The sequence below is a fragment of the Paramormyrops kingsleyae genome, chromosome 20, assembly GCF_048594095.1.
Source record: "Paramormyrops kingsleyae isolate MSU_618 chromosome 20, PKINGS_0.4, whole genome shotgun sequence".
Taxonomy (NCBI): Eukaryota; Metazoa; Chordata; class Actinopteri; order Osteoglossiformes; family Mormyridae; genus Paramormyrops; species Paramormyrops kingsleyae.
In genome coordinates, this window is record NC_132816.1 from 23,462,423 (window position 1) to 23,477,297 (window position 14,875).

At 43.8% G+C, this 14,875-nt stretch overlaps 1 protein-coding gene across 5 annotated transcripts in view; it reads right to left on the minus strand.

Moving 5' to 3' along the window:
• vti1a (vesicle transport through interaction with t-SNAREs 1A) overlaps window positions 1–14,875 on the minus strand; it is a 101,802-nt gene that overhangs the window by 84,862 nt on the left and 2,065 nt on the right. For all 5 annotated transcript variants that reach the window (XM_023839625.2, XM_023839626.2, XM_023839623.2 and 2 more), the window contains exons 2-3: window positions 12,175–12,233; window positions 10,317–10,427 (exon numbers count right to left, since the gene is read on the minus strand). In XM_023839625.2, the coding sequence (XP_023695393.1) occupies window positions 10,317–10,427; window positions 12,175–12,233 (170 nt within the window). The remainder of the gene's footprint in view (window positions 1–10,316; window positions 10,428–12,174; window positions 12,234–14,875) is intronic.

Consider the following 14,875-nt stretch of genomic DNA (forward strand, 5'->3'; position numbering starts at 1 on the left):
ATGGCAGACCACACACAGCAGACGGCACATAGCAGACAGCACATGGCAGACCACACACAGCAGACCACACACAGCAGACGGCACATGGCAGACCACACACAGTAGATGGCACATAGCAGACAGCACATGGCAGAGAGCACATGGCACACTGCACACTGACATCTGCATGTGGGTTACAGAAAGGCTCTCATGGCCACCAGCAGCCATAAGCCGAGCTTAGAGTGAAATGAAGGAAGCTGTACTGCGCTGGATACCTGGAAAGATGGGGACCAGCTACTCATTAGCCCCTAACTACCTACAAATGGTTCACTGAACTTGCCAGTGACAATAAGTCTCCTTTTAGCTAGTACTAGCCAAGTGCTAAAACGTGACCTTATTCAAAACATTCAGCTGCTTGAAAGCAAATGGTTTCTAAGTTACACACTAGAGCTGGACAAAATATCTGAAACATTTATCATGGTAAAATGATTCATTTTAGTTGATATCAATAATTACTGATAATTGTAATAACCTGTTTTAAAGACCAAAGAAAAAAAGGTTGAATTTAAGACTTCCATTATTTACAGTTAATAGTTTTTAATGTTAACACGACGACGTGATAAACCAGGTTTGTAGCATTCCTGCTCTTGGCTGGGACGGCTTCCCTGCACACTTTACACACAGCAGTGTTCTGATATCAGTCAGATTTTAAAAAAGCAAAGAAAGACAAAAAGCTGCCATTCAGCCAAGTTGATCTGTCCTTTTTTAAATCAACAATTCCCTCACCCTCTGCACTCATTTTCGCACTTCACACTGTTCCTGTTGTGTCACATGTAGATGTCACACCAAACCAGACACCAGTTGGACGATTGCCTGCTTGCGTGTCACTCATAGCACGCTCCATTATCAAGGGATACGATAGGCTGTTTATGAGCCAGGGATGGAGCACGCTTGGGGTTTGTTCATGCAATGGAACTTTCCACATTTCTTATGTGTTTTCCTGGCAGGTTCCATTTAAAGCATTGAAATGAAACTATTTAACATTCTACGGAACACTTTTCCTATTGCGATTGCTGACGTGTCTCTGGCGATACGGACTGCTATTGTTTTATCGCAGTAGAAGCTGTTATGAAACACGGATCCATCTTTGGGGCATTTTCTCCTGCAGCTCCTGGTTTTTATTCCCCCCTTACCATCCTATTTGCGATGCAATATAACCCTTAGATGGTCCTTTTGTCTTAAATTTTGTAATGTGCAAACCTACACCCATCGTCTTCAACACACAACTCAAGGGAGCGAGAGGCTCCATGCGACTTCAAAAAGCAGATGCCCTTCTTGGCCACTAGAGGTCACTGTTCAGCTTTGATGCACTGCACATCCAAAGCACAATCAGTGAACAGTTCTAAAGCAGGTGAATGTTGATCTTACATAAAACTAGGCCTTGGGTGACTATTCAGTTCTCAGCACATTTACAGTACACAACTGTCACAACTGTTCTTATTCTCCTACTCCAAATGACTCCTACTCTAAATTATTCTTCCCTACTCTCATGCTCTTCCTGTGGTCATGCTCTAGGGATGTAAAAATGCACTGACACATTGTGATAAATCCATTATTAAGGTGGTGATTCAACTGCATCGATCTGTAACATCAAAATACACCTTAAAGCAGCTCCTACTCCCAAGTTGCGCGTTCACGCACTGCAGGTAGATATGTAAAGTTGCAGTGCCAGTGAATTTCCAAAACATAGAATAGCAGGAGAAGGTTATTAATATTCATTAAGGAATTGCTACCTGGTAATCTTTGGGAAACTCACCCCTGTTTTGTCCAATGCTAAGGTGTCCCTCTTTTGTAGTACAAAAAAGTCAAAGCTATATTACTAAAATATGTGACTGCATTGGAAGACCAGCCACTATCCGCAGTGGAGGATGAGGAATTCAGTTGGCTCATTAACCGCTTGTAAGAGGTCTCAAAGTACTGGCCTATGAAACTTTATAATTCATAATTAACCCCTGTCCCTGCAATATACGCCCCCTTCGCTAATGTGTTCTGCATGTCCCGTAAAAAATGTTGCCCTGCCTAGAACCTCCATCCCTGCAATATTGTGTTCCCGCATGTCCTTGGGACCCTTTTGCTATTGTGTTCCCGCATGTTCTTAGGTCCCTTTTGCTATTGTGTTCCCGCATGTTCTTGGGACCCTTTTGCTATTGTGTTCCCGCATGTCCTTGGGACCCTTTTGCTATTGTGTTCCCGCATGTTCTTAGGTCCCTTTTGCTATTGTGTTCCCGCATGTCCTTGGGACCCTTTTGCTATTGTGTTCCCGCATGTTCTTAGGTCCCTTTTGCTATTGTGTTCCCGCATGTTCTTAGGTCCCTTTTGCTATTGTGTTCCCGAATATCCCATAATAAACCTCACCCCATCTAGAACCTCTGTCACTGCAGTGCAAGCCCCCTTTGTTTTCCTGCATGTCCTTGGGACCCTTTTGCTATTGTGTTCCCGCATGTTCATAGGTCCCTTTTGCTATTGTGTTTCCGCATGTCCTTGGGACCCTTTTGCTATTGTGTTCCCGCATGTTCATAGGTCCCTTTTGCTATTGTGTTCCCGCATGTTCATAGGTCCCTTTTGCTATTGTGTTCCCGCATGTTCATAGGTCCCTTTTGCTTTTGTGTTCCCGCATGTTCTTTGGTCCCTTTTGCTATTGTGTTTCCGCATGTCCTTGGGACCCTTTTGCTATTGTGTTCCCGCATGTTCTTAGGTCCCTTTTGCTATTGTATTCCCACATGTTCTTAGGTCCCTTTTGCTATTGTGCTCCCGCATGTCCTTAGGTCCCTTTTGCTATTGTGTTCCCGCATGTCCTTAGGTCCCTTTTGCTATTGTGCTCCCGCATGTCCTTAGGACCCTTTTGCTATTGTGTTCCCGCATGTTCATAGGTCCCTTTTGCTTTTGTGCTCCCACATGTTCTTAGGTCCCTTTTGCTATTGTGTTCCCTCATGTCCTTAGGACCCTTTTGCTATTGTGTTCCCACATGTTCATAGGTCCCTTTTGCTTTTGTGTTCCCACATGTTCTTAGGTCCCTTTTGCTATTGTGTTCCTGCATGTCCTGTAATTGAATCCTGTCACTGCTAGGGCTGGGTACCAAATGGTATTTTTGTTGTCTAACGTAACGTTACACAAACACGTGCTAGAGGCCGAAAGGGCCATACCCGGAGACAAATTTGTGCACTGGTTTGCACGTGTGTGTTGCAGTTTTTGTTGTGTAGAGTAAAAAAAAGAAATCAAAAGTGTGGCTTCACAGGGATCCAAACCATTTTTGGAGAGAGTGTGACAAAATTTTATAACTAGGCGCAAATTATACCCATCATTTCTGCCTGATATACCACCATTCCCCCCCCATATAGCGGCTGACCACATTGTTGTAAATCACAAGAAACACCCAGAGAGAGCGAAAATTGGTGTGCATGTGTATGCATGTGTGTGTGAGCAAGATCACTACATCCCCGTCTGCTACAGTTCCTCTGTGGTATTACTGGGCGTGCTTACAGTGATAAACTAGCTGACCGTTTGACCACAAGCACTGGCGCTAACATGAAAGTTATGCAGAAATTCAGAAAAAGAGACCGAGTGGATAGAATTATTTGTGTACCTGAATAAGATTGCAATTATGGCCGCCATATAGTGGCTGATCACTTCGACATATCTGCTCGCGTCTCCATGTATCGCCGATGCCAGCAGTGAAATGCAGCAACGCTTATTAGCAGGATAACGTTATACCTGTTTTTATTCTCTGGAAAACGGAAGATCGATCTGCTGGCCAGATTTTTCTGTGATTTACAGGTTGTGTAAGTAAAACATAAATAAAAGGTCGTATCCCATATTGATCACCATCGATTCCCTCAATATCTAACCAATAACTAATAAAACGACTTGTTCAAATAAAAGATTGTGCTGTAATATTTAATATATTCTTGTTGTTGTTGAAATTAATAAAAAATCATATTGATATTAGAAAAAATATTGTTCAGGAACCGGTACTGAAATCAACGTATCATTTTGTTACTGGTATCGAAAACTCACCCCATCTAGAAACCTGTCACTGGAGCGCAGGCCCTCTTTGCTATTGGGTTCCATGTGTCCTGTAATAAACCTCACCCCTCCTACAACCCATGCCTACATCCAGTGTCTCCAGAGTCTCCTTCACAACTGAATGAAATAATAAATCCAGCTCAAGGTGAAGACAGTAATAAGACAAGAGAAAAGGAAAGCATTACACTAGATGAGCGACTGGGCTGAAACAGCACCAAAATATAGACACTTCAAAATCATTAGAGGCAGCACTGTGCTGGAGTCCTCCTCCAAAGGCTGGAGTCCTCCTCCAAAGGCTGGAGTCCTCCTCCAAAGGCTGGAGTCCTCCTCTAAGTTGTGACACCTTCCACAATGTCCAAACAGAAGTAAAAGTGTGCACAACAGCCATCCACAACCCTACACATCCAGCAGATTCTCATATGAAACAAAATTCCTGTCTTCAACTGGACATTTGCATGACTGACAGCTAGTTCAACCACTACTCACAAACTATAACGTGGATAATTCTCAATGATTTACACGCTTCAAAGGTTTCTCAGAAGTGAAGAGGAGCAAGACATGCATTTCAGAAGATGAATAAGTGCCTCTCATCTCAATGCTCGCCCTGCTTGTGCCAGTGTACCAGCTGAAGCTGCATCGGAAAGCAGTGATGTCCCGGCTATTCAATGCTCGCCCTGCTTGTGCCACTGTACCAGCTGAAGCTGCATCAGAAAGCAGTGATGTCCCGGCTATTCAATGCTCGCCCTGCTTGTGCCACTGTACCAGCTAAAGCTGCATCGGAAAGCAGTGATGTCCCGGCTATTCAATGCTCGCCCTGCTTGTGCCACTGTACCAGCTAAAGCTGCATCGGAAAGCAGTGATGTCCCGGCTATTCAACGCTCGTGCTGCTTGTGCCACTGTACCAGCTAAAGCTGCATCGGAAAGCAGTGATGACCCGGCTATTCAATGCTCGTGCTGCTTGTGCCAATGCAGGAGCCGAAGCTGCATAAGGATGCAGTGACGTCCTGGCTATTCAACACTCGCACTGCTTGTGCCACTGCAGCAGCTAAAACTGCATGAGTAAACAGCGACATCCTGGCTATTCAATACTCGCACTGCTTGTGCCACTGCAGCAGCTAAAACTGCATCAGGAATCGGTGATGTCCTGGCTATTCAACAATATTTATGTGGATGATTGCCTTAAAAGCACAAAACAGTTCAATACTAAATTTACAATTCCGCCAGCGACCTACATTTACAAGCTAGACACAACAATACCAACAAGCATGAGCAGAAACCGTATTGAGGAAGACATTCTGGCCAGTGGGAGTGAATAATGACAATATGAAAGTCCTTTTCAGTATATTTTTAATTTTCATTTAAAGCACAAAAGCAGTGTATATGAATTACAGTGCAGTAAAAGAACACAGGAACACTATAATATAATACAGCAACCAATCTGGTTTCTGTTCTCCCTTCCGGGCCCAGAGGAACAACAAACAGCAAAAAGTAAGTTGTGTCTTTATTGGGAAGTATAGTGTATTTATAATGTGTCTATTGGGTAGAGCACAACACAGAGCTCAACCTGCGCAGGAAACGCAATCTGAACAGGCTCTCCATTCATACGCAATGGAAGTTCATGCTGATGATCCTCACAGATGCTGCGCAGTAGCTATATGACCATGATAACCAAAGGAGAACCATTTCTAAGCTTCTGGAAGCTCATCTTAAAAGAAAATGGCTCAAAATGCAAATACTTGCACTGGCAAATAAACACCAGGCGTAGTTTTCAGCCTCCTCAGCATCTCTAAACTAAAATTAAAATATGTCACACTAGCAAAAACTTTTGTAGGTTAATTCTAAATATGAACCAATATGAGCTAATATTACATGATAACCTACAAAAGCAGGGAAAGCAAAGCAAAGTAATATGGTTTATTTATTTATGTTAAACTTATGCAGCCTCACTTCTAAATACTGACAGGACAATATTAAAATCCAATACATTTCTATAATTATGTAATTTTATTATAAATGCTATTTTCTGTTAAATATTATTCATGTTCAGATTTTTCGTTAAACTGTTTTAAACTAACAGCCTATCAGGAGTCAGTGGCGATACAGTTATTAACGACGGTAAGTTTGTTTAGTTTGTTACTTTAAAATTCCTTCTCCCTCCATCTTCAGAAGACAATAATACCACTAAAAGGACAAAGGAAGTGCTTCTCAAAGAAACCCACAACCTCACTTGGAACGAGTGCAAAAATGAAAAACAAGTACGTATATGGGCTCTGCACGCACCACAAGCATGGAACATATCCAGTGTGCAATGCACTACTTGCCTTCATCTCCCTGCTAACGGACACAGTAGTGCTTCCTACAAAGCAAATAACATCACTACAAATAAGCAATAGCCTGTCTGCAGGGAGAGGCAAAAGGGACAAGATTCCTAGATCAATGTCACCATCTACTGGTGGAAAAGTAATATAACAACACTGAAAAGTGAGATTAACACACATACTAGGCCAGGTTTCCTTGGACCGTGCCTGAGCACGATTGCCCCCCCCCCCCATTCCCCTGTTGGTCTGAGCTCTCATTGTACTCAACAATCCTGACCCGAGCAGGGTTACGTCATCACCACGTGACTTTTTTTTGCTGAAGAAAGCGCTTTCCTTCCTGTGTTATCTCACAGCAGGATAGAATTCATGATTAATGCCCACATTTTGTGGCTTATTTGGAGTCGTTTTGGGCCCGATGACACACAGATTTATCTAGTATGCAACGTGAGAGTTTTATTTATTCATGCTGCACCAATAAGATGTGCCACGTTTTACCATATATTTCAGAGTTTCTGTAGACTAGTTTTGCACGGGATACTAGTACTTAAAAGGTACTGTGGTGACTTTTTGAAAGCCATTTGGTATTAACGATACTAACAACACTATTACAAACATTGCCAATGCTATATATCACTAACCATCAAATCAGAACCATGGGTTCAATATGTCGGAACTGTATTATACCCTAAGTCAGAATTTCACACATCATCCATCCATGCATTTTCTGAAACTGCTTGTACTATTCAGTGTCGTGGGGTTCAGAGCCTATCCAGAGCCTATCCTAAGCCTATCCTAAGACTATCCAGAGCCTATCCTAAGACTATCCAGAGCCTATCCTAAGACTATCCAGAGCCTATCCTAAGCCTATCCAGAGCTGATCCTAAGCCTATCCTAAGATTATCCAGAGCCTATCCTAAGCCTATCCACTCTCGCCATATGAAGCCGGGCATTGTCATGCACCAGAAGGAACCCAGGACTCACTGCACCAGCGTAGGGTTTGACAATGGGTCCAAGGATTTCGTCCCAATACCTAATGGCAGTCAAGGTGCCGTTGTCTAGCTTGTAGAGGTCTGTGCGTCCCTCCATGGATATGCCTCCCAAGACCATCACTGATCCACCATCAAACAGGTCATGCTGAACAATGTTACAGGCAGTATAATATTCTCCATGGCTTCTCCCGACCCTTTCACGTCTGTCACATGAACTGAGGGTGAACCTACTCTCATCTGTGAAAAGCACGCAGAGGGGCACCATGTGGCCAGGCACAAACACAGCACAAATACAGCCGATTATGGTACGAAGAGGGGCACCATGGGGCCGGGCGCGTACACAGTACAAATACAGCCGATTATGGTACGAAGAGGGGCACCATGCGGCCGGGCGCGTACACAGTACAAATACAGCCGATTATGGTATGCGGAGGGGCACCATGCGGCCGGGCGCGTACACAGTACAAATACAGACGATTATGGTATGCGGAGGGGCACCATGCGGCCGGGCGCGTACACAGTACAAATACAGACGATTATGGTATGCGGAGGGGCACCATGCGGCCGGGCGCGTACACAGTACAAATACAGACGATTATGGTATGCGGAGGGGCACCATGCGGCCGGGCGCGTACACAGTACAAATACAGACGATTATGGTATGCGGAGGGGCACCATGCGGCCGGGCGCGTACACAGTACAAATACAGACGATTATGGTATGCGGAGGGGCAGCATGCGGCCGGGCGCGTACACAGCATAAATACAGACGATTATGGTATGCGGAGGGGCACCATGCGGCCGGGCGCGTACACAGCATAAATACAGCCGATTATGGTATGCGGAGGGGCACCATGCGGCCGGGCGCGTACACAGTACAAATACAGACGATTATGGTATGCGGAGGGACACCATGCGGCCGGGCGCGTACACAGTACAAATACAGACGATTATGGTATGCGGAGGGGCACCATGCGGCCGGGCGCATACACGGTACAAATACAGACGATTATGGTATGCGGAGGGGCACCATGCGGCCGGGCGCGTACACGGTACAAATACAGACGATGATGGTATGCGGAGGGGCACCATGCGGCCGGGCGCGTACACGGCACAAATACAGACGATTATGGTATGCGGAGGGGCACCAATACCACAGCACACCACCACTTATGCTAAACGGTGCCACCAGGACCACAGCATGCCGCTTATGCTAAACGGTGCCACCAGGACCACAGCACGCCGCTTATGCTAAACGGTGCCACCAGGACCACAGCACAATGCTTATGCTAAACGGTGCCACCAGGACCACAGCACACTGCTTATGCTAAGTGGTGCCACCAGGACCACAGCACACTGCTTATGCTAAGTGGTGCCACCAGGACCACAGCATGCCGCTTATGCTAAACGGTGGCACCAGGACCACAGCATGCCGCTTATGCTAAACGGTGGCACCAGGACCACAGCATGCCGCTTATGCTAAACGGTGCCACCAGGACCACAGCATGCCGCTTATGCTAAACGGTGCCACCAGGACCACAGCACACTGCTTATGCCAAGTGGTGCCACCAGGACCACAGCACACTGCTTATGCTAAACGGTGGCACCAGGACCCTAGCACACTGCTTATGCTAAACGGTGCCACCAGGACCACAGCACACTGCTTATGCTAAACGGTGCCACCAGGACCACAGCACACTGCTTATGCTAAACGGTGGCACCAGGACCACAGCACACTGCTTATGCTAAACGGTGCCACCAGGACCACAGCACACTGCTTATGCTAAGTGGTGCCACCAGGACCACAGCAGACTGCTTATGCTAAACGGTGCCACCAGGACCACAGCACAGTGCTTATGCTAAACGGTGCCACCAGGACCACAGCACACTGCTTATGCTAAACGGTGCCACCAGGACCACAGCACAGTGCTTATGCTAAACGGTGCCACCAGGACCACAGCACAGTGCTTATGCTAAACGGTGCCACCAGGACCACAGCACACTGCTTATGCTAAACGGTGCCACCAGGACCACAGCACAGTGCTTATGCTAAACGGTGCCACCAGGACCACAGCACAGTGCTTATGCTCTCTCTAACATTTAACAGCCCTGGATGCCACACCTCTCTGTTAGACTATTTCATGATCATTACATGACATGAAGCTGAACACTCAACCCTGTTAAATCACCAGCTTTAATGGGGGCAGGCAGAACATTGGATGATGACTTTAACCAACAATTAACTGGTGATTTGTTTAAGTAATACATATATGATTCAGCTTGCTATTTCAAATCCTTCCTGCCTCCAGACCAATGCTGGCTATGGCTTTTCTCATCTGAACTTTAAATATGTTCAGGCCTTTAATCTGGTCTGTCTAAAAACGCGATTGAAGTTTAGGTGGCAGCATTTCTCCTGAACAGAGGCACCCAGGTCATATTACAGCCTCACTACTCATAGCAAACACAGTCCTCCTACCCTCGCAGAATGCCACGAGCAGTGTATCTGATGTATTTTATCTACACTTTACTCAGTAAGATGTGCAGTTGGTGAAGAGGAGTAAGGTGGAAGAAGTGCGTACCAGGTAGCTGAACTTTGACAGAGGTGGGACTGATAAATAACTAAAGAAGGACAACGAGTGGTAATGAGTGTCTCTCTAAGGTGGACTCGCACTTTCAAGGCAGCCTCGGGCAGAAGGAGCACATATACCCGTAGCTACAAATGCAGGGTTATCCAAGGCATGAGATCACTGCCAAAGCGGTCAGGTCCGTAAGGATGCTCTGCTGCTGTGCCATCAGAATTTCGCACCCTATGGCTGTTGCACTGCACCACTTTCATTGAACTACTCAGTGGCAGCAGGGCCAGTTTCACAGGATAGAGACAAAGCTTTTAAAGCCGTCAGTCAAACTTCAGAATTGAACCAAAGGGGCCAAAAGGGATGCAGACTCACAAAGTCCTTCTCCAGCTTGTCCATCTCCTGCTTGTAGCTCTTCAGCCTGCTGTTGTACATGCCTCTGCTCTGGGCCGGCATCTCCCGCACCTCCAGGTCCATCTGCTCCAGCTACCAAAACAAGGGGCACTTTTACCTTCTTGCACATGTATCAGACAGAGCCAGGAGGTGGAGCTTTTCCGTACTTTACAGACCTTTATTTACTAAAATTTAAGCACATTAGTAGTGTGCCCATAATATTAATGAGGCATTTTATAAACTTATATATAAAGTTATTATATAAACTTAGTAATCAGTATAAATTTAAGAAACGGGCTTTGCATTCTGATTAAATTTAGCATGTGAATTACATGTATCTTTCAGACTTTAGAAATATTTATTTAAAAATCACTTTGAGATGCAGCCTTTTCCTTGCACCACAATGTTTTCTTGTGAGTTATAACGTTTTTGTTACTTCAGCCGCATGGCACAGCAAAAGCTTGTTGTAAAGCTCAGATAGAGCTTACAGCCAAGTTCAACTTTCTCATTTCAAGGTCAAAGTTCATCTCACAATCAGCATTTTTTTCTGTATCTGGTTATTAAAACAGTGAAGGCTGGGAGTAACAAGTCATTTATTAATGTAATATATAGGTTTTCATATCATCTGTATATAATACAGTGACCTGCTACTTGGTCGTGAGAGAAGCACCCCAAATGTGCCCAAGATTTAATTTTATTTTACTTTTTTATGCTGTATTTCAGTAAAGGGCAATATTAGTTTAAATACTAGAACTCGTGGCCATAAGTGGAAATTAGTGGGAGAACATTTTAAAACAAATTTGAGGAAGCACTACTTTACACAGCGTGTAGTTAGAGTATGGAATAGTCTTCCTGCTAGTGTAGCGGAAGCTAAAACCCTGGGTTCCTTTAAACAGAGCTAGATAAGATTTTATTAACTCTGAGCTATTAGTTAAGTTCTCCCCAAATAAGCTTGATGGGCCGAATGGCCCCCTCTTGTTTGTAAATTTCTTATGTTCTTATGTGAAGGGAGGTGAAATTCTTCCCATTTAAGTCAGAAGAAAGTACTATTCACATGCTTTCAAATGAAAAGAAGTTATTCAAGGCTTCTTGTGTTGGAGTTACAAGGCTCTGAACCAAATAGATACATGAATGAATAAACAAACAAACAAATCACTGAAACTACACACTAATCACTCTTGTTCACTCTGCTAAAATCAAATGAATAGCCAAGAGAGCACCTGAGAGGTTCTGTTACCTGTTATGTAGAAAAGGTGCAGTATTTTGAAGAGAAAATCTAACAAAAACATTTGAGCTCTGAAAGGTACTAAATTTCATCAACCAAAAATGGTGAAGCAAAAACTACAGACGCTCCACTACTTACGAACTTTCAGACATACAAACGAAGAGGACTGCAAGTCCAAATTGTGTTCGTTGGGCTCCCGTTTCCTGTCCGCAACATCAGTTTCTTTTTTTCTGCATGCCAATTCCTCCTAGTATGACTTCTGCCCGCTACTCCCACCCCGCAGCAGCGTAGCGTGCGGACTCCCAGCATCCTAGTTCTTTGTACTTGCGTATACCCTTAAAATGATGTTGAATAACGACTCACGAACATTTCAAGTTACGAACGGCCGTTTGGAACGTAACTCGTTCGTAAGTAGAGGAGCGTCTATTTATTTTTGGTAGTGATTTAAAATAGAATGACCCAAAAGCAAATTACAAATGAATAAAAATGGCAGATGGCAGATGAGCTGCAACAGCAATGTCACTGTGACTGATAATGAATGTTGCTGATATGGGAAACTTTCTAAATTCATTATTTAGAAAAAGAGGTGAACAAAATGAACGATGAAAGACATACCAGCTCCCGGACTTCCTCAAGCTTTTTGTCGACATTTAAAACCAGCTGCGTCTTCTCCTCTGCAAGGGAAAAACCAAAGAATATTGATCGGCTGAGGTACAAAACTCTTTCAAGCCAATTCCCCATTTACATTTACTGTCTCTTTGCATATAAATGCACATCTGATGTCTCCCTTCTATCCAGCCTGGGTAGGGGAGACTTTCTGCACTGACCCAAGGAGCAAGCCATCAGAGATTCATACTGTACAAAACATAAAGTCATCAGATTGCAGTCCCTCTGCCCTGCACGTGGCCTCCACTCTCCCTCCCTCCACTCTGTGCATAGTCTCCACCCTGTGCACAGTCTCTGCCCTCCCTACACTCTGTGCACATCTTTTTTCATATTGGGCATTTAATGGGAATCCCAAGGGAATTTTAAGCAGAAATAGATCCTTAGAGTACAGCAATAATAACTTGAAGCATATCATGATAATTATCAATACCAAGAGACTGAGAACAATTATCATGATAAAATATTTAGCATATAGTCTAGCCTAATTTTGGAGTTTAAGCTTACATTTTACCATAGGAAATTTGAGGTCTCTGGAGGTCCAAAAATCAAGTAAGTGATCTAGGTAGGTTTCTGTTTCAGCACCATGGCTAGCTCCACCGTGCAACTAACAAAAACTAAACACTGGAGTATAAGGTCAACAAATCAAAGGAAAAGCAAAGCAAAGCAAATCAAAATTACCATTACCAAAACTGGTCAAATTTGTTGACAAAATTGAAAGTTAAAGGTGATGGATACCACTAATCTGGAGAAAATACACACACAAATCCCCTAAATAACAGAGTAGTAAAAAGAGCAGAAGCTGTGTTAGTGTTCTAGCAAGATTAATGAGGACTCTATCCCCAAAAGCTCCATTACGATAGGCTTCACTTAAGAAATTTACAGTGGGTAACTGCTTCACACCTTAAGACGCCAGCCTTCAGCACTTAAACTGATGCTACAAAGACATATCTGTGATTCTGACCTTCTTAAAACACTAAGGACCAGTAAAAAGTACAAATCTTTCTGGACAAGCAGGCAGTGTTCACATTCAGAAATTTTATAACTGGTCAATAATTTAAAAGCAAGTACTACTCTTTATATTGAATGCATGAGTTGATCAACAGAGGCAGCACAACACATTTCATCAGAACATCCCACACATTTCAAAGTCATATCACCCTTGAGGGCACTGACTCCTCTGCTCATTAAATACATTTTTAAAACATGTGTACAGCCGCAGAGGCCACATAATAAACAGCCAGGGGCATTTTCCAAGGAATGAAACAATGTTTTGACTCCCAAATGCAGCATGTCAGTATTCCAGCGGCAAGGTGCAGCAAAAGCTCACTGAGTCTGTTAACATCCTGGCCAGCAATGGGCAAACTCAGTCAGAATATAACTTATACATTTTGTTCAATTATTAATAACCTGTGATTGACAACCGTCCTGTTTCAAAAAGCACCATTCATGTAGAACAGACGAAGACCTTGCTGCCCCCTCCATCCTATGCCAACATTTTTAACAGTAAGAATCTGGCCAGTTTGAGTCACCAATGAGAACCGAGCATGGATGCTTCAGTTCTTATACTATAATTCTTTGTCATGAGCAATAATAACAATAAGTGCAACAGGGACTAGAGAAGCAGGCAGCTTTGTTACCACTATTACTGTTAAAAGAAATAAAATAGGCTCATATCAGATAACCAATTTCTAAGGAGCACAATATGGATTCAAACATGGATATATATATATATATAAAATATATTATTATACTAGCTAATACAGATGAAAAATGTATACCAAAAAATGTTTAATCAGGCTACTGGTGACATACATAACGCACTGTTCCACCTCGTTTGTACGTCTTGTTTTAAGCGTTTTTGAGGCATTTCGCAGTTCAATATGAATGTCTTCCAAGCTAGGATATGCAAGTGCTGAATGCTTAAAATGCCCCACAATTTTTCTTACACTTTGTTGCAGTAGCAGCCCCTTGGGTATCACAAGCTGTAGTGAGTGCATAAAACAGCCCAAGCTAGGAAGTCCCAAAATATCCACTGCTTTTTCCATACTACTGTTGTTGTCCTGCAAAATTGCATACACTTTATTTGTGGGATTTTACATTAAATGCTACTCCCACCTCTCAAAACGTTGTTTTTACAAAAAATGTGAATCATAGTGCTACTAGTTGTTGTTAAAAGTGTAAAATACTTCCAGACCGTCACCCGCTTCTCTTACTCCTAAGGGTATGCGCATGACATCACAGCAGGAGGAAGTCACTGTGCTCACACCCAATGAGTGGCAGAAAAACTGAGTTAACGATCACCTTGAATGCTGCAAAAAAACATCTAAAATGTGAAACAGCTGTCGTGCAATTGACTGTAGAAAAAGATTTAACACGAAATATGAGCTATCTGTTTAGAGATGTTTTTTAGATACCTGATCTGTCAAATAGGTCTGGATCTGCGCTGATGCATCCTTAAAAATAAGTCAGACGAAGATTAACCAAAGCGGGCAGAGGGCCCGACACTCACACAGGGACTAACCAAATTGGGCAGAGGGCCCGACACTCACACAGGGACTAACCAAAGCGGGCAGAGGGCCCGACACTCACACAGGGACTAACCAAATTGGGCAGAGGGCCAGACACTCACACAGGGACTAACCAAAGAGGG